This window comes from Bactrocera latifrons, unplaced genomic scaffold, assembly GCF_001853355.1.
Source record: "Bactrocera latifrons isolate USDA-ARS-PBARC rearing strain unplaced genomic scaffold, ASM185335v1 scaffold_188, whole genome shotgun sequence".
In the NCBI taxonomy this organism is placed as follows: Eukaryota; Metazoa; Arthropoda; class Insecta; order Diptera; family Tephritidae; genus Bactrocera; species Bactrocera latifrons.
Genome location: NW_017535385.1, coordinates 491,777 through 517,048, shown reverse-complemented (window position 1 = coordinate 517,048; position 25,272 = coordinate 491,777). Strand labels below are relative to the sequence as shown.

The 25,272-nt window shown below is 39.2% G+C and overlaps 1 protein-coding gene across 3 annotated transcripts; it reads right to left on the bottom strand.

Annotated features, from left to right (window-relative positions):
* LOC108967439 (neurotactin) lies at positions 1-21,799 on the bottom strand. Of its 3 annotated transcripts, none has more exons than XM_018930841.1 (4): positions 21,341-21,799; positions 2,405-3,248; positions 2,025-2,332; positions 1-1,921 (listed from the first exon to the last, which is right to left on the bottom strand). In XM_018930841.1, the coding sequence occupies exons 2-4, from the start codon at positions 3,075-3,077 to the stop codon at positions 287-289; spliced, it is 2,616 nt and encodes an 871-aa protein (XP_018786386.1). In that variant the 5' UTR covers positions 3,078-3,248; positions 21,341-21,799; the 3' UTR covers positions 1-286. The 3 variants fall into 3 exon arrangements, with proteins under 3 accessions (XP_018786386.1, XP_018786388.1, XP_018786387.1); XM_018930843.1 differs by lacking the exon at positions 21,341-21,799 and adding an exon at positions 3,578-3,671; XM_018930842.1 differs by lacking the exon at positions 21,341-21,799 and adding an exon at positions 3,445-3,541.
* Positions 21,800-25,272: the final 3,473 nt, after the last annotated feature.

The window sequence follows — 25,272 nt, the reverse complement described above, 5'->3', positions numbered from 1 at the left end:
TTTATACTTTATATGGTTTTTGTGGGTTGGTTGGGAGCTACTGCTTGTCATTCAACGTGTTCAGTTCGTATAAATGCATTCGTTTATATGTGTGTGTGTGAGTGCAAGTCTGTGTATGAAACGTCGATGCGCTGCTACGTTGGACTCTGCACGGCTCCCATTTTCTCTTGCTGCTGTCGTATCAAATATTTCGCTCTAAGTCCACAGCCACGCACACTCTACTCGTTCACKTAACACATCGGCTTATACTTCGTTACTCGTCATTCTGCCMTTTKGACCGACCCGCTTAGTCGACACGTGCATAGCGCGGCACAATATCGTGGCTAATCCAAAAATTACAGTTCGGGTGATCTTGCTGTGGCAATGGATCTTGCGCGATATTCAGCACTCGTCGACTTGGGTCATATTGAGGTACGGTGCCGTGTGAGATGTAGTAGTAGAACAGCTGTTGCATGGACGACATGAATCGTCGCTGCTCGGCTGTATGCGGCTCGTAGCGGCCAAGTATGGCGAGCACGTCGGTATCGACGGTGGCCAACTGATTCTCTCCCTCACCTTGTTGCACCACATAGAACGGCACAGACGGTTGCAGACGTGCATTGGTTAAGAGCGGACAGATGGTGCGTATGTCGGTAATCATGGCGATTAAGTTGCGGTAATTTGTCGCGTTGTATAGTCGTATGGCTTCGTCAGTTAGATTGAGTGCGCCAATTTTCGAGGCTGCAATGAATGCGCGTACCTCTTCGGCAGTCCAGTTGGCGTGACGTTGACGCAGCTGTTCGCTGTGTGCTTCATGCGCTGTTGTACCCATGACGAGTTTCGGTTGGCCGGTATGTTCTTCTTTCCAGGCGTCGGCGGGGTGACGTTGCAGGAAGCTGCCATCCAACACAAGCCATTCATGATGCGTACTGGGATTTTCGTCTATGGTTGGTATGTCTGCAGGGAAGTGCAACCAGGTGTCTGGTGTGGCGGCCCAAATTTGTTCRGTCGTTGCGCTGCGTAAGCAATTGATATCGGTGCAATCCAGTGACTTAGCAAATTGTTCATTGCGCTTTTCCGACTCCTCCAAAGGCTTGCCAGGGAAAATGGCCGACGATGATGAAACCCAAGCGTTCTTATACAGACCTTCGATCTTGTTRGAGGTTACAAGTGCGGAAACAAGCGTACCACCAGCGCGATGACCAAGTAAAGTCACGGCTTTGGGATCACCWCCGAAATGTGCGATGTTCAGTTGAACCCACCTTAGCGCGGCAATGATGTCGGAGAGTGCATAATTGCCCGAAGTRCGTGGATAGGCATCTTTGGTGAGCGCATCCAATGCAAGGAAACCAAATGCACCCAAACGAAAGTTSGGACGCACAAACACAACGTCATGCGAGCGTGAATAGCGTGCCGATGGTCGGAGAACACCAGGTGATGGACCAGTCAAAGTCTCGGCGCCGATCAGCACAATAACCGGTACCGGACTGTTGTAACGCACATGTGGCGTGACTACGTCTAAGTACAGACAGTCCTCATCGCCCACAATGGTACCGTTACCCAATCGCTGTGTGCAGTAATTGCTCACATTGTGCGCTTTCAGGGTACCATTCCAGCAATCATCGATGCCACCAATGGGTTGCGCAGGACGCCAACGTTGTTCATTTACGGGTGGTAGGGCATACGGTATGCCACGGAATGCAAACGCGCCATCCTCTTGCAGTCCCTCAACCATGCCACAACCAGTAACGGCRTCCATGAAACGTCCCTCACGTACGGGCGGTGAGGTGAGTGTCTCCAAAGAGAGAACATAGCCGATCACACCAATGAGAACGATGAAAAGCAGAACACCGAGCACGATCAGACCATCATCGGGAGAACAGCGGTATGAAAGCAAGCGTTCGGCGAAAGAAATTGGTGCTTCAGGCTCCTCGGGAGATTTCTAAAAACCAAACACATTTTACTTAGTATCATACTGTGAGCTGTATATTTTTGAAACACTATAAAAATACATTCGTATGTACTACTGTATATCGATTACTCACCTCTTCCGTTCCCTCCTGTTTAATTTCACCACTTGGGGTTTTCTTCAGTTTCACAGGATCTTCGGTGCCATTGTTCCTAGCGGGCGCTTTATCAACACAATCTTGATCTTTCAACGAGTCATCGAGCGTCTCCATTGARGCGAGTCCTGCTTTGCCCATACCCAGTTCCACATCGTCATCCGTCCGCTTTCTCGGTATCATATTGGCAATCGGCAATTTGATGGCRTTCAAAAGACCGCGTTTCTGTGGCACCGCATCCGATGCGTTGTTTGTCTCACCATCAGCAGCTGCTGCCTCAGCGGTAGCTTCTGAAGATCATAAAAAAAAGCTATATGTCTAGAAAACGAAAYTAAATACCATGTTTTGTGCTGCAAACTCACCACTCTTCGCATCGGCATCGCCATTTGCTGTTTGTTTGTTCTGTTGCTTTTCGGCAGCCGGTTTRCGCACGAAAAAGTTGCGCAAGCGCTCACCAAAATTACTACGCGGCTTTTCCTCTTTCTTCGGTTTGCCGTCGCCGTTTGGCGCCTCGGTTGGCACCTCATCTTTATTTTCTCGCTCCAAAAGTTCGCCATCAGCGCCGTCACCATCAGCCTTGGGTTTGTTTTTCATAAAGAAACCGGGTAATTTCAAGCCACCAATCGGTATCTTCATCGGTTTGACCTCACGATCTTCAGTGGAGATCTTCTTTTCATCGCCCTCTTCAGTTTTAGCGGCATCCGGTATGTCAATTATCTCCTCACCACTACCACCATTCGCCTTCACCGGCTGTGCTTCAGCGTCAGTGCCAGCGGACAGTTTCTCCACCGATTGWGTTGGCGACTTTTTAGTACTGGGTGTTGGCGTTGTTGGTTTTGAGTTGGCTGACTTTTTCTTCTCCGTGTTTGGACTTGGGTTCTTATCTTTTGCGCCGACATTTTCTGTTTGCTGCTCTGCGCCATCGGCATCCTCTTTTTTCTCGAGCATTTTGTCGGTTTCTTTCGGTTCGTCAACTGCCTCTTGTTGTGTTGTAGTTTCTGATGGTCCTGTCTCCTTCTCTTCCAGCTCGCCCATGCTTTGTGCTGCTATTCGTTGATCTTTCTGTGTGTTATCGGTGCTTATGCTGCCGATTTTTTATAAATATCTAAACGAGGGTTGTTTGTTTGAGATTTGGTGAGAGTTGAGTTAAAATTTGGCGGGTTTCGCAAGTCTCTTGAGTTCGTACGACAGTTTTATGGAAAATATCTGAAAGTAATAAGCAATGATAATACATTATTTACTATTTCATTGAGACTGATCCGTACTATGTCTTCAAAAACTGGTTTTGTGGGTACAAATGAGTGTTTTTTACTGTTATTTAAACAACAAAACTAAATCAGCTGTTTTTCGAAAACATTTAAAAACTGACATAGTTGCCTAAAATGAATCCAAAAATCACTACCATTAATTAAAATAAAAATGGCCRCCAAAGTATGATTCTCTTCGTTCACAATGTTGTTAATTAGTTTTGGAATCCTCAAAGATGAGCGCGGGAGTTTCGAATCGTGGTTCTTTTCTGATTAACTTTAACACACCTTTTCACATATGTAAATTATTTAGAGAGTTTTTATGAAGCTTTCGTTTAAATCACAGAAAGTAAGCAATTTCTTCAATAAATATATCACTAATGGCGATGCGAAGACGTGCACAACCTCTGTTTATAGAAGCGCTTGCAAGACTGCTTAGCATTCGCGTTGATCCTTTCAAATCCTCTTTCAGGGAATGTTTCTATTTTCAATACAAGGCAAGCAGCGCTGAAAGAGCTGCTCTCAGTTCAACAGAATACACGTAATCCTCCACACAGGCTCACTCGTTTACAGCCAAACACAACAATTATTTATGTCCTTTGCGTTTACCTTTCACTCAGGTAGCGAGAAGACAAAAAACAAGGCATTRGAAAGCGAGAAGTTGCAAGCGCGTAGTTTTCCGTTGGCAAAATTTCAAACAACCAAAAAGAAATTCCTTCATTGGTTTTCCCTGTCATTTGCGAAGGTTTGACGTTTTGGTAAACATAACCTGAAAGTAGGTAGCGCGCTTAGTAGACAACACTCCAACGTTAAAACGGCAGGCAGTCAAGTCAGTCGCTCAGTTAGTCAGCATATACATACATACATACGTTTGTACATATGTATGTACGTGCCATATAGTCAACCGCCATCAGTCGAATGCGACTTGGCTTTATGGCTTCAAATTTCTCGTTGATTGTTGTTGTGCCTGCCTGTGGCGATCAAGGGTAGAAATGCCACAAAAATCACGAGCATGAAATTTTCAACTCTCGAACAATGGAAAGAACTTAACCGAGTCTTGCACGGCTGTGTGTGTACTTATGCGTTTGTATCTATTGGAGACGGCGCATTTTCCCTTTTCATTGAAAATGTATTTCGTGTTCAGTTACAAATTTCATAATTTTTACGCACGTATCCAGTATAAAATGAAATCCTGTGAATTCGCGAAACATTTTTTGTATTTGTGTGTATATCCAAAGAGTAACAACAGTTTCAAGTAGTTGTAAGTTAGATTCAAGTAGTGGTACTAGTAGTCGATGTGGTTTAGGCATTTGGATATTCCAGAAGAAGTAAAACTAATGTATATTAATTAATCAATTTGTATTTGTATTTATATTTTTCGAAACTAATGCCACCTAAATCTCAGATTCTGTAATACAAATTCAGACCCTTCATCATCCGAATATCATTGGCTCATAGGGATCCATTTCGAGGTTCCCCACTTTTTTGAAGAAAAACACCGAAACTTCAAATTTAATCGGAATGCTTATTATCAGTCGAAAGAGGATTCTTTGAAATTTTTGAGGATTAGACGTTCCATTTATTGACTTCAATTTTCAATGACTCTTTCGAGTGTTTTGACTGGTAACTCGCGAATAACACGCGTGATGTTTTGCTCCAGGGCCTTGATCGAATGGGGATTGTCGCATAGACTTTAGATTTTACATATCCCCACAGCAAATATTATACGATCTTGGGGGCAATCGACCGGCCTAAAACGTGAAATTATCTGCTCACCGTAGTGTTCTATCAATAAATCCATAGATCCCGAGCTTCAATTTCAGGCAAATAGTCGGTTATCATGGCGCGATAACGATCGCCTTTGCCATTAACGGTTACGTTCTCATCGGCATCATTTTTGAAGGAATGTGGACCTAAGATTCCAACGGTCCATCATCACTGAATAAAATTTGGCTCGAAAACGTCGTATCTTCTTTCATCATCCGAATATGATGTGCTTTTCAAAAGCACATAGAGTGAAGCGATGACATCTGGAAAGATCGAACGGCTTCAATTACTCTACTTGGATCTCCCACTAAAGCATTGTACGAGTTTTAGAACGACGAAGTCTTATCTTCAAATGAGCATACATGCTTCTTATTCACTTAAATAAGTAAAATATATGTAGATTTTGTGTCGGAATGTGTATAATTCATATGTATGTATAACTTCGCATCACTTTGCTTCTATCACATTAAAGCTCTCGAGGAACGTGTTCCATAAATCAGAAGTTAAACAGATCTTTGTAGTTGCGACTTAACAAAAGATTTTAAGCCATAAGGTCTGCGAAGTGTCAAAGCTGAAACAGCTTCAAGGAAACCCCACCCCTAGAACTTGTGAAATTTGAAAATTGATTAAAAATTGGAAAATATTTCTATTTAAAGTGTGCGTGTGTGTGCGACACATTCATTGAAGCATCATATTTTATATAGGTCAGCGATTATAGCTCACACATATAAATAAACATATACATACATACATACATGAATACTGCTCTCAATCTTTGTGTGCGTGTAAAAGTGTCAGAAACTCAAATCAAATCCAATAAATACTCAGAGCCTAGGAATTCTTCCATAAAGAGGAGGGAAATAATTTCATTATTTTTCGAATTTAACATGACTACAAAAACAACTGCGGCTGGTATTCAAACGAAAGATTATGAGGCATTACAAGCGGCACACAAAGTAACCGTTGCGATTACAACAAACAAAACAAGCGAACTTCAAAAACAGGGTTCGTAAGGTCATCTGGCACCAACAACTCTAAGCTGCCAGCGCTCGGCCCAACGGTTCGAGCTGGATCCCGCTGCAGCAACCGCTTGCCATGCATGTTGCCACAACGCGTTGTCAACGCCCGAATCAGTCGCTCGGCAAATGCCATTAAATTTGAACTTAAAGTTCAATCGCTGGTGTCTTAATCTGTGTCCTAATCGCGCTTGCTGGCGCAAACGGGTGAGTGCATCATCAGCACACGCACACACTCACAGCCCGCCGCACTGTTGCTTGCGCGCAATGAGGAAATTAAGAGATTTACATGCATATGTTGCATCAGTGTGTGTGTGTGTGTGTGTGCTTTAATATTTGAAAATGCGTGTTGAGGAATTGGTGCGTGGCGCGCACGGATGACACTGGCAAGCAGGCGGCAGGCATTAGGAGCAGCGTACAACAACAAAAACAGCAAAAATTCGCTGGCTATGGCGGCACCAGCGCGGAATGTGCCACTTCTGCTCGCCATGTGGAAGCCGATTCATGGCGTATTAGGTGGAAAATGAAAAAAAAAACAACAACAAGTAGCTGCATCACAAACAATGCGCGGCAGCAACAACAGGCGATGCATATGAGCGCCCGAAATGCCGTTGCGTGCCGCTGCCACGCAAGGAATTAGAGTTGAAAGTGCACGTAATTCCTTGTTGTTGTTGCTTTAATTACATGACAGTAACAGTTCGCATAGCGTTTGCTTTTCATGTTGTTGTCTGCTTTTATTTCTGCTGCTGCCTGCTTTGTCAGAGATATTTGTGCGACGCAGTAAGCGCGTCTATTTCGAGCGCGATTAGGGTCAGCAGAGTAATTATGCAACATGCACTGTGGCAGCGACACAATGCAACAACAACAACACAATTTGCATACTTTTACAGATCTGAGTTGACAGCAAAGAAGGCGGAAAGCACGAATAATCATCTGAGGCACACGCAACAGAGCCACAAAGGCCCGCGAGCGGCGCTTAGCAGACGCATCTATTGTCGCTGGAAGACTGTTGCGCACGAGCAACATTTGCAATTGCAATTAAATCCATGAAAGTTCATCAGTTTGTGCAAAGTACAAATTCATGTTGCGAAAAACCGTGACAAAAGTCTTTGATAGTAGCGTACAGTAGACCGGCGAAAAATTGGGAGCATTGCATTTTGACTTCCCTAAGTAAGTTATATTGAATTGTAAGTTTGATGGAGTGATCCACAAACGCCAAGAACGTTCTGAGCGTGGAGCAGAACCGAAGTTTTTGCTTAAAAAAGGGAAGACCAATGAAATTGAAGTTTACGGATACGATGCTGTATCAGTTCGTGTAGTACAACAATGGTGCGCTCGCTTCCGTTCTGGAAATTTCGATGTGAAAGATTCACCTCGCTGTGGTCGACCTATCGTTGAAAAAGTCCATGAAATTATGGAAAAATTATGGAAAAGATTGACCAGGACCGTCACATAAACAGCCATGACATCGCTAAGGAACTTAACATTCACCAAACAAAGGTTTTGAACCATTTAAAACACGCTGACTGCAAAAAGAAGCTCGATGTTTGGTTAGCACATGAATTGCCTGTGAAAAATTTGATGGACCGAATTAATATTTGCGATTCTTTGCCGAAACGAAATTAAATCGAATCATTTCTAAAGCGAATGATAACAGGAGACGAAAAGTGGATCAAGCTCAACAGATGGTCGCAAAGCCAGGATTGACGCCGCGTAGGGTTATGCGGAGTGATTGGTGGGTTTGGCCTGATCGAACGATTGACTCGACACGATTGATTCTACATTTTACAACTGATGAGATTGAAGCAAGTAATAGAAAAAACGGCCAGAACTGATCCACAGAAAGGACCTCGTCTTCATTCAGGACAACGCTAGACCACATACATCTTTGAAGACTCGGCAAAACCTGGAAGAGCTGGTCTGGGGAAGTTTTGATGCATCCACCACATAGTCCTGACCTTGCACCATCGGACTACCATTTGTTTCGGTCAATGTAGAACTCCCTTAATGGAGTAAAGTTGTCTTTAAGAGAAGCCTGTGAAACTTGTCGCAGTTTTGCGCCAAGAAACCAGAAAAATTTTTCACTGATGAAATAAGGATTCTAGCGGAAAAATGGCAAAAAGAGTTCGACCAAAATGTACATTTTTAGTTTATTAAAGATCATTATAAATATAAAAAATAAGTTGAAGTTTGATTAGAAATACGAAAAGACTCTTTCGACTACTTAATATATGGAACTTATCTTTTTTACAGCAAGCTCCGATTGCGTTTCTATAAAAAATACTAGTGAAATAAAGACGTACTTTGGAGAAGACTTGTAGAACTTTCCAATAGTTTGCCTGTTGGATTGTTCTTTGAGAAGTAAGCGAGAAACATAGATTCTTATGCTGGAACAAACATCTAGCAAAGTGCCAATATTATACATTTCAAAGCAATTTACAACATCTTAGACTGACTAAGCCGCTGAGAGGACACTGTGAATATATTTAATGTATATGTATGTTGGATTACGAGGCTGCAACTTTAATTACGACAAATTAATGGCAAGTGATGTCTTCAAGATAATTCATCACAAAGAGATGAGCAACTCCAGCATTAGAATGTTAAAAATAGACTGGGTCAGACAACTCTGCTATATTTAGCTTAATTGTTTAATGGCGTTGATTATGACGCTGCTGAAACGCTTGCGCAAATGACCTGCAAGTTGTTAACAGTATTTAACCGCTTGTGTGAGAAAACTAGTGGCCAGTGTGAGGAAGTGCACACTGGCACCACTCCTCAAAGACAATACACGCAACAGCGAACCCACATGCAGACAAACTGGAAAACGAAATTAACATACGCCTAGGATTAGACTCGCACTTAATTGAAGCACTTAAGCGTCACACACATACTTAGAAACAATAAAAACGAATTTTAAAATAACCGAATATCACGAAAGCCCGCTTTAGCTAATCAAAATAACACCTCGGAATCTTAACTGTCGCAACTGTTCACCTCAATTGGTTTGTGCTTTAGTTTCCCCTCGCTTTTTCGGCTGTAAAGGGTGCGTGAGCAGCCATTGTGGTTCGTAATTTGTCGGCGTCAGTCAGGAAATAAATTAAAACTAGACAAAAAATAGTTGCGGAAGCGTAATTAAAAAACGTGTGTTGAACATGCGATGCAATGAAGAATTGACGAAATTCGGTGCCCCTGGCACGCAGCTACCACCCGCAAACACTGGCCATACATTCGTGTGCAATAAGCGGAGGCCGAGCAGAGAGGGTCGGTCGTCTATAAAATACACACTGCCGCCGCGCTGCACGTGAGGAAAATGCGTTTGGAGAGACAGCCAGCGGCGGCATTGTCTAAAAAGTGTTATTGTTTTATGACACAACTGAAAATGCACACATGCCGACATTCACAGGCAGCTGAAGAAGCATGCTGAAGAGTGGATATATGTGGCACATTATTTACACCGCGAGAAATAAAACAAATTTTAGTTGTGTAATTGTGACATTAGAGAATTTTAAAAATTGTTTCAAAGAAGTTTTGCTTGTATCTATTATTATATTTCTGAAATAGTATAAATTGGTTAGTGGAAAAAGTCTTTTCGTATTTCTTATCAAACTTCAACTTATATTTTTATATTTATAATGAACTATTTACTATTTTGGTTGACCACTTTTTGCAATTTTTCCTCTATTATCTACCTTATTCACTCATTGTAAAAAATTTCTGGTTTCTCGGCGAAAAACTTTCGAGTCGTCAATTTTGGCTTTTCGACCATTTTTTGAGCTTCACCACGCTTGGATCATGAATTTTTTCGCACAGTATTGACAATACTCTATGGTATGACACAATGTGGTAGCACTGGAGATATATGACTGCAACGGAATCTATTGACAAAACACGAAAAGACTTTTAGACCTAGAGAGTTAAAAAAATATTTTGGATAATAAAAAATTTTAGTATTAAGGAATTGTTGGAAGTTTGTCTAACAGCAGTTTGTTTTTTTTTTTTATAAATGCTAGCAAATTTTTAGGATTTTCATAAAAATTCATTTCACGACATTCGTCGCTTATCTTGGTAAAAGAACTAATTGTTTTCAGTGTATGCTTCCAAATTAGAAGTAAATTTAAGTACAAATAACTATTAGACTATTTTAGATAATAAGGCAATTTGTAAACCGCAGGTGGTGAGGCACTAGAACAACGAATAAGTCACCCCGAAAAGCCAAAAGGGACCACAACTCGCATTAATGTCCTGCGGAAAAGTTTAACATACGGTAGCTGCGCCTAAATGTAGACTACATAAATAGTATTTAACGGGTTAGATAATCAGTTTAATTGCTTGCCATTATGGTGAACATAAAATTTAACAAACAATTCAAGAAAGGGTGGTGGAAATATTGAAAAGGCGCTAGAGGCCGGAAATTAAAGAAAAAACTGTTGATTGGCTATTTGAAGCGGTCGAATAAGGGTTATAGTGTGCAGAAGAAAATGGAGGCTGAAGCTTTGGGGTTAACTAGCGCGCTGAATTTATGGGTTTTTTACATTATTGAGTTAAATAACTGATTTGGCCAATAAAGAAGAAGAAGAATTGATTTCTGATTGCTTTAAAATTTATGAGTAATTTTGTTATGGCATTGAAATTGATTTAGGCGATGAGTGCATTAAGGATTATGTATGTAAAGCTTCACTATACCGTTAAAGTCATATATTAAAGAAATATGGGGAGGTGAGCGGACAGCAGTATTATTAAGTAACTGGGCTGCTCTGTGCCGCCATTTCTGGCTTTAGGGAGTTTAATTTCAATATTGCAACTGCAATTACTGTTGTAAAAAATTCCACTAAATAATCATAGTGCGGCGATAATGATCGCAATGGTGACACATGCACTCCAAGCAACAACAACAACCTGCGCGTTTCGAAAAACAATAATAATAATCCATAATTCTCGTATCGCTGCTGGGACACGCACATAGTCGTGCAACAGTGCACCAAACAGGCCAGTCAGCTTCATATATATACCATAAATACATACATACACTAACCAGACCTTTATGTATTTCCGTTTCTAGTCCGAGCCTTGTCGCTTCATGTCTGCGTTGCAGTGAAGCATGCCACGCCACAAAGCGAGTTACTTTATGGTCGGCAAATGCGCCTATAACCGTAAAATGTGGTGGGGACAGCAACCGGGCGACAGCAGACTGCGAATTGTCAATAGGGAAGTAGTGAATAACAACGGATTTGAATGTGGGTGTGAAGTGGAGCGCATAAGCCCCGCAAATACGCCACAATCTTGCAGCGGCAGCGCGCTCTTTCGCGCTCAGGACACATGGCGGCATATAATTTATTAAAAACGCACTAGTACAGCAATTTGAAAAATGTGGCAAAATCGCGCGGCAGGAAATTGCACTTACTCTGCTGTACTCTAAGAGGGGACTGAGCTCCTGGGGGCCGTGAATTTATGCTTACGACTTTATGCTCTTACAACAAATACATATTGTAGCATTTCAAATAAAACTCGAATCCATTAAAGGATATAAATAAAGGAGTGGCCGGGTCAATGGCCTCAAGGCGGTTGGATAAATCAGAATACAACAACAACAGCAGTTGCGGCTGCTCCGTCAGGTGAACACGCGATATTTATGCTCGCATACAGGCATTGATGTACGAGTAAATGGTGCAGCAAGGTATCGTAAAAATTATTGTATTGTGAACTGGCTGCAATTGGAACAAACGCAAAAAAGAACGAAAAAAACACACTTCAATTGCGGCGCGATTAAATTAATGTACTCACCAGAAACACACAAAGCGCACAGCAATTTGGAGGCAACTAATTTGTGTGAGTAGACACTCTGAATGTACAGAGTTTTTTAGAAAAATAGCTTTCCTTCGGATGGAAGTCTCCGCACGTACGACCACCCACGGCTTTATTTGAAATAATGCGACTGTAATTTATAACAAATTAAAAGCCATTATCAGACACAATGCAGAATATGTGGTGTATGCGTGGGTACATGCTCTGTAAGAAAATTTTGACAACAGACTGACTACTTTATCAAATTTCTATCATATTTTTCAACCAGTTTTGGGGCTTTCCCGCCATATCTCCCGAAACTTCATTGAACGCCTAAATTTTAAAAAGGTAGGTTTGCAACGACGACGTGACAGTTGATGCACGTATCATACATGCATCTTCTCGCTCAATAAGTTAATGATAGAGAACAAATATTTTGCAAAAAGCAATGCTAAATTCATACAGGGTCTTCATAAAGCTAAGGCACTGTAGGTAAACCCCGACTTACACTCACATTTGCGACAAGGCATCGCTGGCAATTGCAGCTATTTGTGGAGTGCGCCGCCAGACAATCAAAACAGTGTCAAACATCAATTTAAATGCAAACAAAACCACAAATTCTAAACTATTGGCGCTAGACGCCAGTACCGGTGGAGGTAAGCTCCGGCGGTTAACTGAAATATCGGCAGATGGGTTTAGCGTGTGTTGTGTGCGCGACGTGTGTTGGAGTGTGACTTTGGTTGGCTGCTTGCTCGCTTCCTCAGCGTTGCAAATGCACTTAGTTTTTGGTTGTTCGTCGCCAGACGCTGCACGATATGTCACACTTAGAAAAACGTGCGGCGCCAGCTTTGCACTTACTTTTGTCAGACATTTTTTTGTGTCTCCAGTTAAATGGCAATAAACATATTGGAGGTGTATGTATGCATGTACTGCTGTATGTTTGTATGAGTTGTTGTAAAATGGTTGGTACATTTACTAAAGCTGTAGAGCGATAGTTATAAGAATGTATGGTCTTGCTCAAATAGTGGCGTCCACGGAAAGTTTCTTTCTGAAAAGCGGAGTGTCTTATGTTGGTTCAAAAGCATTGTATATACATTGTCAAAAAAGGCTTGCGGTATATTTTTATTGAATTTTCAATTGTTCATAAAAAAAAAATAAAATAAAACTCATGCCCAGCTCTTCACCGATGCTACGGCTGCTACTATGCCGGTCTCTTTCGACCAATTCAGCGATTTTTTCGCAATTTTCGACGACAGGCCTTCCGGAGCGTGGAGCATCTTCGACCATCTCTACACCAGAACAAAAACGTTGAAACCATCGTTGTGCGRTGGAAATRGAAACTGTATCGGRTCCATAAACTGCACAAATTTTATTGGCGGCTTGAGATGCATTTTTGCCTTTATCGTAGTAGTACTGTAAAATATGCCGTATTTTCTCTTTATTTTGCTCCATGTTTGCGACACTATAACTCACAAACGACTTAAAAGATCAATCAAACACGCGTTAGCGCGTGAAATGAGCTTTCCAAAAAGGTATAGCATGACCCGATGCGACGAATAAAACTAGAACTATGCGCTCTCAGCGCCAACTAGCGAAAATACCGCAGGACTTTTTTGACAAACAATATTAGTAGTAGTAAAGTCTTTCTTTTATTTAAAAAAAATTTTTTTTTATATGTATAATGAACTTTAATGAGCCAAATATGTACCATTTTGGTCAACCACCAGTGTAAACCTTTTCTGAGGTCTCGGCGAAAAACCTCGACAAGTTATTTTCACAGGCTTCTCTTGAAGCCAACTTTACTCCATTAAGGGAGTTCTGCATTGACCGAAAAAAAGATAGATGCATCAAAACTTCCGAGCTAAGCTCTACCAGTATTTACCGAGTCATTAAGGATGTGAGTGGTCTAGCGCTGTCCTTATGAAGACGAAGCCCTTTCTGTTGATCAATTCTGACCGTTATTTTCGAATGCTTGCTTCAATTTTACCATTTGTTGACGGTAAAATGTAAAATCAATCGTTCGACTAGGCTGGAGCAGCTCATATTGGATGATTCCTTTCCAATCCCTCCAAACACTCAGTATAATCTTTCGAAGCGTCAATCCTGGTTTTGTTACTATTTGTTGTGCTTCACCACGCTTGGACCATGATCCTTTTTCGCACATTATTGTCGTATTTGATCCACTTTTCATCTCCTTCAGAAATGGTTCGATTTCGTTTCATTTCAGGAAAGAATCGCAGATGGTGATTCGGTCCATTAAATTTTTCAGACAATTCGTGTGGTAATCAAACATCAAGCTTCCTTTTGTAGCCAGCCTTGGCTATGTCATGGCTGCTTATGTGACGGTCCTGTCCTGGTCGATCTTTTCCACAATTTCATGGGCTTTTTCAACGATAGGTCGACCAGAGCGAGGTGAATCTTTCACATCGAAATTTCCAGAACGGAAGCGAGCGAGACATTATTATGCTACACGAATTGTTATTTGCTCGACGAAACCCATGTAACCCCTTAAATATACTATTATTTTAATTTTTTTATGTTTTTAAGATTTTTTTAAATAATAACCAATCTACATTAAATATGTAGGCCTGTAAATGGAAACACTCTTGAAATGCATGCATTGTAATAAAGTTATTATGCAAATAATGCCCGTTACCGGGGAGATTTGGCACACGCCGAATAAATTGAGTTTTAAATTGCCTAACGCTTTGAATTGCCAGAAAATTGGCCTCGATCCATATGTGTCTATATGCGAGTGCATGTGTGCATAAGTAATACGGACGCACAAGCGCTGGCTGTCGGCCGCTGGCAGTCCATTATCTCTAGGTAATCAGTCACGTGTCGATTTTCGCTTACAAAATATGCATGCTTGCGTACCTATGTGTGTGTGTGCATGCATTTTCCATTTCTTGTAGCCAATTACTTTTATGCTCTAAGCATATTTCCGGGAAATTGCTGGCACACAAAACCCGATTGCACCACACACATACTCATACACGTTCGTATTTTACAAAAGCGGAGATATTGATATTCATCAAAAGCCTTGAACAAGTTAATCAAAAAAGCAGACAATTTCACAATATTTTGAAAGGCACTACTTAAAGATCAATTTATTCGAAATTTATAATGAAAGAAATACTTAGAGAAGTAAAACATGAAAAATTAAGCAAATTTTCACATTTCCTTCAAGTGACTGACTGAGTTTGATTAAAATTTTATATTGTTTGCATTCCATGCATTGCGGTTACTTTCGAATTCTTTGCCCTTTTATATGAATACAACAACAACCACAACAAAACGGTGTTGCAACATCGCAGCGAGCAACGAATTCGCCGTTATGTTACAATAATTGCAGGCGATTAGCGCCAGTAGCTCACTTTGATCTGCATAAAGACGTGTAAATCTTTATCTGTGTGTGTGTGTGTATGTATGTAAGTCATGAGTTTTATGTAGTAAAACATCGTTAGTAAATTTATACGAAGGGTGAAGCTAGCTGCTTCCTCATCTCCATTATTCATAAAGAGCCAACACATACACATACACTTACAGTTACAAATATTCTAAATCAGTTCGAGTTGCTCTGTACTACAAGCTGCCTCAGCCTGTACCCTACGATTGCCTGACCAAACTTTTAACTGCCCACTCTGCAGCGGTCGGCTGGCTACCGCAACCGGTGAAGTGATTCGAGTGCTTAAAGGGAATGAGTGGGCCGACCTCGACGACGTTGATGACCGAAAAAGTGGCTTTAGCTGCCGCATTGCCTGATGGCCAGTAGCCCTATCATAATGGGTTTGGGTTTTGTGCTCCTTTTGCTTTTCGGGTGACTCGCAGGCTGAAGGGCACCGGCAGCGACCAGCAACAAATTAAGTTCATTAGAATGTGTGCAACAAAAAAATCAAAATGAAAAACATAAATAAAAAAAATATTTTCACAGAATTTGTAAGCGTTATGAAGTGTCTAACCACTCAGCGCTGGTCAGAATTTTTACAACGGCGTTACTTCGGTTGGTATTAATTGAAGCTCGTTTTGTTTAATGCTTTGTGGTGATGTACTTCCAAATCATAGATGTGAACTTTTCGCTCAGACGCAAAACAAGATTTAACGAGCAGCAATAAAAAGAGTTTTCCCTAACAATATCAGCATGTTGATTTTTTTATCGAGTTTTAAGTGGCGAAGCCCACGCGCTAACTGAAGTGTTCTAGCGCCTACAAGCTTTTTTTGGAGTACTTGAGGTTTGCCAGAATTCTATTTTTTCTCTCTGTGAAGTTTAATAAAAAAAAAAAAAAAANTAAAAAAAAAAAAAAAAGAAAAAAATAATAAAAAAAAATTTAAAAAAAAGAAAAAATAGAATGGTTGAACTCAAAGGGTCGCAGCATAGAAAGTATGTGGGCGTGTGCTATGGCGGCTAAGCTCCTTCATTATTGAAGTTATATTATAGCTTGGAAATTGCTGTTAACGCGGTTCATAAACATATTTGATGGGTAAACTTTGTTGTTTATTGAAAATATTTTATACATCGCCCTTGTTTTAAAATCTATTGAAGATTTTATTTTTAAGTAATTAATTAATTAATTGAAGTATGTACTTTTAATGTTCGCGCCGAAATGTAGGCAACATAATTGCATATACAATACGATAGCTACAAAATTTGTTGCTAGAGAGGCAACAATGTTAAGGGGTTACATTAGTTTCCTCCAATAAAAAACCGACTTTTTTCAAAAAATTTTTTCTGATATAAAAAATTAAATATTTTATTGTTACACACATACACTATTTTGGGAATTTTCGGAAAAAAATATTTTAAACTCGGTCATTGCGAAACCGGTGACCCCTCGAAAAAAAGTTATCCGCCTTGGCAGGATAACTCCTTATAGGATCTAAAGTGAAAAAATACAGGTTTTAGTTGAAACCTTAACTTAGAACGAGGGAAAAAAGGACTGAAAATTAGATTTTTGGCAGACATTTTCACAAAACAAAATTAAAATTTCGAGACATTTTTTTCCAAATAGTTGTAATCGAAAAAAATCCTACGTCCAAGTCTTTAAAATTTGTATTTCAAAGACCAGGGTAAATTGTCATGATGATCGGTTGAGTAGTTCCCGAGAAGTCTTGCCAACCGAGAAATACAGTTACCGTCAAGCGCACTTAGCCTAGCTGCCCTCGAACGCACAAGTTCCCCAGGCTGTATCTCCGAAACTATTTCTCGGATCAACTTGAAAATTTAGGACAATATTCTAGAGGTGTTGTTGTAGAATTGAACAAGGCAATAAGAAATTCGACTTTTAGAAACCCAAAAACACATGTAACCCCTTAGTAGAATACTTGATTTTTTGGAAAATAAAGTTACTTCTCTTAAAAACATATTATAAATATGTTTATCATCAATTTATAAAGAGAGCAAGTAAATGCTAAGATGCAAACGTCTAATACTCTCTCTTAAATGTGGTTAGACACAAGCAGCAACAACAACAAAGCACACATTTATCAGTGTCAGTGTCAACAGTGCTAAGTGCCATCAAGCGGGTTTCAAGGCTTTCAAAAAATAAACTATGAAGTTGTACAGTGCTTGCAACATAACAACACAGATACACGTGAGTTCACGCGTGCAACATGGCGCTACAACAAACATTGTAAATTATGCGTGATGCCACAGAGGGATAGGCGCAGCTGTCTATGGATCCTCCAACTATGGAGAGAGTAAGCAAAGGTGCGAGTCACACACATACACACACGCATATATGCATAAGTGTGAGCGTGTTTGTTTAGAGGTAAGTGCCCGCATGCATGCCGCCAGATAAAAACCCACAGTCCCAACCGATTCTGTGGACCCTGCACTGTGCGATTGTTGCGACATTTAATTGCTGCCAGCGAAGCGTTGCACGCACACACACACACACACACACATAAATCAACAGATTTATAGCGGAAATACAAACAAACGAAATGAAGTTAAACATTTGACCCAGGCCAACAAAATTTTCGAAGAAAAAACGAAGAAATAAAAAATAGCTCAGGCGAAAAAGCAGCCAAGTGTGGCCAAGACCTTATTGCAACAACAGCAACTTTTGAGAAACACATAATATGCATTGACGTGTGCACATGTATATGTGCCATATGTGTGTCTTCGGCTTGGTTACGTGCGATGGCTATCTTTTGAGAATATAGACGCAGCTCTACATTCGATCGCTGTCTTCTAGCGGCGTGCAGCTGCAACGCGCTCATAATGTCTTTCACAAAAAAGTGTTTGTAAACAAAAAAAAAAATGTTTACATTGAACAGCAGTGTTGTTGTTGTCGCGAGTTTTGTGTTGCGTGGCTTTTCGGAAAAGTGTTGAAATTGTTGTGTTTTGTTTATCAAATCGAAAAGCGAAGATCACATTTTTCATAGGAATTTTGTTTACATTGTTGTTGCCTAAAACGGACACTATGTTTTGAAGTGAAGGCGGGAAAAAATCGTTCTCAAGTAGGGGATGTCCAATTGCAGCTCACTCTGTCAAAGGAGAAGTGCGTTTTTGCTTAACAGAATTCTGTTATTTTGTATTGGCTGCCTTAACACACACACACACACATGCATGCATTTGTAAGCATACAGATTGAAAAGTGAAAGAACGGAAAGGGCCGTCAAACCGTCAAGCCAATAGAGTATTCACACCCGAATTGTCGAGCGCCTTGCCGTTGATGGCATTATTGGTGCAGCGCTTTCCTCGAGCCACTTCATTTGCATGTAAACAAAGCCAGAAAGCGCGCACTTGAGCCGAAAAGTTTCCAAATTTATTGTTGTTTCTGAAATTAGGGTCGCCATGCAGCAAATATTTATGTGCTCCTACTTATGCACACATACGCATCTTTATAAGTACAACAATAAATCATAGAAATTCAAACTAAAAATGGGCGTTTTTGTTGTGCTGTACTAGCGGTTATAGTAGGTAGTAGTGGACTTAGCGGAAGTTAGGCTTCGCTGCCTCTTTGCCGCGAGCATGCAGCTGCGCGTGCAACAGTTGCCACCAAAAGTACAAAACCATGTCATTAATGTTGTACAATTTCACCTACCCATATCAAGCCAAGTTGGAGTGGCTAATGATTTTAAAATTTTTTAAAGTTGTTTTGAGCTTTTTTTTTTTTTTTGTTAAATTTGTTGCCTTTGTTAGATTAAGATTAATGGTTTGCGCTGAGGGGAGGCCTTACTGATTTATGTAACGCTAAAAAAAAAGTAAAAAATGTGGAAATAGAAACGAAGAGTAGGAAAAGTCTTGAAATACTTACACATACAAGTAAACTGCTTGTTGTATACCTTTAATAAATGCAGACGATTAAGATTTCGAAGCTGGCGCCTGCGAAGAGCTTGGTAAACAATGCTACTGCCTGCTGCCTTAAAGACAGTGGTTAGTGTTTTAATCACTTTCTTTTTAACCAAATATCTGAAGGAAAGTTGTTAACTGTGGTTTTGGTTGGCATCCAAATCAGTCAAATTTAACACATCCACACGCATGTGTCCGAAGTTACAAATGTGGTAGACTCTATTTGTTGGACAATGTAGTCTTATTTTTTTTTTTAGAAAAAACAAGAAAAAATGTTAACTTTGGCTGCATCGTAGCTAATATACCTCTCACAGGTGCATTTCTTTTAGTAACTACATATGTGTTCAGTTTGTATGGGAGCTATGTGCTATAGTAATCCAATGTGAACAATTTATTTGGAGATTACAATATTCTCTTAGAAAGTAATCTATACCAAAATTCATGAATATACTCGTACCTTGTCAAATGCAAAAGTTTTCCATGCCAGCACCAGATTGCGATCGTTCAGTCTGTATATCAGATATATGCTATAGTAATCCGATCTGAACAACATCTTCGTATATTACGTTATTACCTTAGAAAATAACCTGTGCCAACTTTTGTGAAGATACATTGTCAAATGTGAAGCTTTTCCATACAAGAACTTGACTTCGATCGTTCAGTTTGTATGGCAGCTATATGTTATAGTGGTCCAATATCGGTAGTTCTGACAAACGAGCAGCTTCTTAAAGAGAAAATTACGTTTTCAAAATTTCAAAAGGATATCTTAAAAACTGAGGGACTAGTTCGAATATATACAGACTGACGGATATGGCTAAATCGACTCAGCTCGACATACTGATCATTTATATATATACTTTACAGGGTCTCCGACCCTTCCATCTGGGTGTTACAAACTCCATGGCAAACTTAATAAAATAAAAAATATTTCAGGGCCACTTTGATTTGAGCTGATATGTTCCTGATACAGTACGGCATTGCTTTTTGAGATTTTAAAAGACAGATTTCTAATTTTGACACTTCATCTAATCCCGTGAACTGCAAAGCTCTATACTGTAGCTAAGACGAGTTCTATTTCACAACAAAAACAATGAGTTTGGAAAATAGATTGTTTGAAATATTAATTGAGGAAGCATCGGAAAGCCATTTTACACTAAACTTTGTGCACTAACTTTCTTCTAGAAACACATTTATAAACACACACTTATATCTTTATATATAAAAATTACTTATCACGTTGTTTGTCTGCGATGGATTCCTACGCTACTTAACGGATTTCAGCAACATAGAAGATAGAATAGGAAGAACAATCCATAAATAAAAAAAATACAGTGAAAGCTCTATAAATGGACGCTTTATTAAGCGCACATATCCATTAATCATGCACATTGGCCGGTCTCAGCATTTGTTGATTTTTATTAATATTACAATCTATTAAGCGGATAACTCTATTAACCGGACAGAAACGCTTGTAACCAGACATTGAATCATTAGCCTTAAATTACTTGTTTTTTCCAATGAAATTTATTTGAACATATTCAAAATTAAAAATCAAGTACAACCTATGGATTCTTATACCGACAAAATCGTTTACGCCTTTATTCGTAAATAAAATTTTCACTGTATTTAATAGTTTATTATATGAATAAGAGTATAAAATGTATATCACAGCAACGCCTGGCCAGAACCACTTGTAATAAATATATGTAAATATGAAACTATTTTTAATTATTTGAATTTGTTTCGTTTCCATTTGGTTTATTAAATTGTAAGAACTTTTTTGTTTATATAAACATTTAAAGGATGTATGTATATTGTTTTTCTCTCTCTTTACAATATTATATATGAGTAAAAATATTTACTACAACATATTAAATATATAGTATGTATGTGACATAAAATGTTTAGCTTCCGCTTTCACATTTTACCAATATATAACCATTTTATAACCAAAATTCAAATTTTGTTTCAATAAGTGGTTCAAATCCCTCGCCTGTAAGCTTTTGAAAAGTGATGTTACGTTATTTTACATTTTAGGCGACAAAAAAAAAAAAAATATTGTGAAATTCCTCGTCACATAATTATATGACACATATTACATTTATTATACATATGTATGTATGTATTATGTGAAACTAAATTTCACATGCATACACATATTAGGTTCAAAGTTAAAGTGATACGTACATTCAGTCAAAGTTTATCCAAATTCAATTGCATATGATGCAGACTTCCACGACACACAGCATCCGCTCCTTTCGAATTTTTTTATTTTTCAAAAAAGAACTAATTTTCACTGTAATGATGAAATCACCAATAAAAATCACTTATGCGGTTTGTTATCCTTTTGTATTGAATATGTATTTTGTTTTCGTTTTTGTTGTTTTTTTTTTTCGATTTTCAAACGTTTGCTCGAATCTTTTGTTCGGTATAACTTTCCAATAAATATTAGTTCACAATTGTAAATAATATTTATTTGTTGTTTTTATAAGCACTACACAAGTAACTTTGAAATAATCCAAATATTTCACTTAAAATTCATGCAATCAATGAAATCCAGCTGTACTAAAGCGCGATTCCCCAAACGAGTTGCGCACTTATCCGTAAAATGTTGCGCGACGGTCCAAAGCGGTTTTCAAACTACACGCCGGGACGCGAAAAACATGAAAAATAGGGAAAAAGCAGCGCGTCACCCAACCGCGGCGAATGAATGCAACTGGAAGCGAGTAAGCATAAGAGAGGAAGAGAGAGAGCGAGTGTGTGCAACATAAACTTGGTTTCCGCCAGAAAAACACTTTCCAATTGCGATGGCATACAATTCCAATATAAAAGTGCGCTTGTGTGTGTGTGTGCAACTGAAGAATATGTTTTTATGCCAGCAGCAGACGTGGAAAGCCGTGATCACAGCTCGTGCTCAAATGCTGCAAACCGAACTGCGCCACTGAGCCACTATTTTAAGGGATGGACAAGGCAAATCACAGAGAAAGAGCATACGACCAAAGAGTGGTTGCTACAAATTTCATGCGATAGGTGAAAAGAAAGAGTGTACACATGTATGCGCTAGGAAAGCAACATAGAGAGAATGTGGCTCAGTTGAGAGTGGCCTCGCATTATTTCCAGTGGAAAACACGCGTTTGTGGCAGCAAGAGGACCAACACTGGCCGCCACAAGCGCATCTGTAAAGTTAAAGACACACATACATATATACATACATACTGTACACATTTGCTATGCAATTATGCAGTGATATACATACATACATACGTATGTACGTATGTACGTGGGGTTTCTGCTTTGCGCCTGCATATTACCGTTACCCTGATGATGAATATTCGCATCTGTAGGCAAACAAAATACACTAGGATGCCCAGCACACAACAGAAAGCAAAAAACGTAAAGATAGCTATATTTGAATGTATGTATGGATATATGTATGTATGTACATACATATGTGTATATATGTATGTAATTACAGATTTTTATTTTGCTAGTTTCTTGTTGTACAGTAGCGAAAAGGTGAGTGTTGAAAATACAGATTTATACTCTGCGGCAAAAGTGAGGATACAGGGTTAAGATTTAAATTTTGTATTTGAATCTTGATAAAAAAATAATTATTATTGGTTTTTATAATTTTAAATAATATTTCAGCTCGCTTTGTTCAGCCGATTGCCAATCTTTGGAATTAAGTTTCTTTTTCGAACCAAAATGTAAAAGAAAAATTCGATTACTAAATTATAAAATAAATATTTATATTTATTTTTCTTGAAAATATATATGTATATGTATGTATATCCACATATGTATGTATATACATTCTTATTTTGGCTCTATAAAAACAACAACAAAATGGCATAGGAAAAGGAAACGAATCGGCAATGGGAGAAGAAAAATTTACAACAAAAAAGCGAAGAGACAAAAATGAGGCATCTTAATGTCGAATATGTTAGTATGTATGTATGTAAGTCTGCATGCCCGTTATTCCCAAAATGGTCCCCGCTCGCCCCAACGATGGGGGAGTTGAAAATTTGTCAGCAAGGATTTTCCAATAAAAAGTAGAATGTCTTTAAGTAATTGCGACGGTTGTTGTTCATGCTATCCACCTTTCACTACAGGTTGCAACGAGCATTGTATGAACTCTGAGCGCTGAACTTTCCGGTTGCCAAATTGGTGTTGGCAACAGCTGTCACGTTGACTGAGTGAGAACTGCAAGCAAGGATGACGTTGTTAAGGAAATGCTCTAATTTCCGTGAAGTGGCAAGTTATACACAAATGTACATTCTCCCCGTAGCCTAGTAGCTAAAGGTTCCGCCGTGCACACATATGTACATACATATTTCCTGCTTTGTGACACTAGAACACAAGTTTAGAATTATTCCGGGCATTTCGAGGTGTCGTTAGCTCACATTTATTTGATTTTCCATATTCGTGCTTCAACGCGCCACCCTCAGCCACAGTTTTTCTAATGCTAATGATAAATGAATGCTGGGCTGAAGCCTTTGCCTTTAGCGTGTTGCAATTGTACGTTGCTCTAGGTTTGTACGTACACATGTATGTATGTAATATGTTTAAGGATTTATTCGCAAAAAAACTAGTTGGTTTATCCAAATATCAAAAGCAATGGTAAGGACAAATACGTACTTTTATATAGGTACATACGCAGCATATGTATGTCATTACAAACAAAACTTTATCGTTATCTCTCCGAGCATGTAAAAGAACAAAATTTTTAACACACCACCAACAATAACACTGAAGAAAAGCACTGTTCTCACACACCCTGTAGGAAAGTCTTAACGAAAAATCATATTGATCAGCTTGCATTCATCCTGTATAACATTTAATATCCCACATATAATGGTATGAACCACTATTACTTCCCCAATAAATCGCACTAACTTTTTGTACATGAACACATCCATCCATAAGTACTATGACTCCAAGTAGCAATTATGAAAATAAACAAAAATTTAAATAATAATTTTTTATAGCAGCTTTCATTCATATTTCTTACCGGGTGTGTTTGAAGAAATGTACACCAACGCTTATTAATGACTATAAGCATAGGCTTATCTTCGGCAAGCGCGTTCGTTGCTTTCTCTCAAGTTGCATATTTTTCGACAGCAGGACTCTCTGTCGTCGCGAATTTGATTATCTACCCTCGGAAATCGCTTTATGAAACGCACCCGCAAACAAACCTTGCATTATTTCCACTTTTTGCGCTATGAGGCTCATGACACTTGGAATAGGCACACAGTCTGATTATTTAATCGCGGCATATTTAAAGTTTTTAAGCGCATTAAGTACATATGTATAGTATGTCTCTACGAAAATCCGTGAAGATTTTAGTTTTGTCACAGGGTGTAGAATTAAAGGGATAAAATGGCGTTTCGAATGGCGGATAGGGGCTTCTATTAGAATTGTGAGTTCGTCTCGGACGGAACCAAAACCTTCGACTCGACCATGTTTCACCTCCTACTAATTGACATAATGTGTAGTCGAAAAAGTCCTTTCGTCAATAGATGTCATTGCAGTCGTATATCTCCAGTGCTACCAATCACATTGCGTCGTACCATATAATGTTGGAAAGGTGAGATTTTAGGTTTCATTTAACCAAAAGAAAAAAATTAAATTCGGGGAAGTTGAAAATAAAATTGCAACTGTTCAAAAATGACGGAAAATAATGAGGAAATTCGCTATATTTTGAAATTTTTGAGAAACTCTTTAGTGTTGAGGCACCTTTGAGCACTATCTTGAAAAAAGCCCCGAATGCGACAACATTATCCCCAACTCTGCAGTCATCCATATTTATTTTTAAAGAGTGGCTTAAAATAAAACGTGTCGTTATTTAAGCGATTAAATCCTTCATTATTTCTACATTGATTTTGCTAGTAGGCTTTCTAATGTTAAAGTTGGCATTATTTTATTTTCGCCAGGCAGATGTTTAAAGGCACGCTCTCTCGGCGGCCTGCATCAACCTTAGCCGGAATAAAAAATGCTAAACCGCAGCAAAGGCAAATAGAATAGCAAAAGAATATTCCACATGAAACACATGTTTTGTGTGGGTTCTGTTGTCAACTCCTTTTCCGAGTTCACTCTTGTGTGTTTGCTTGTTAATTCTG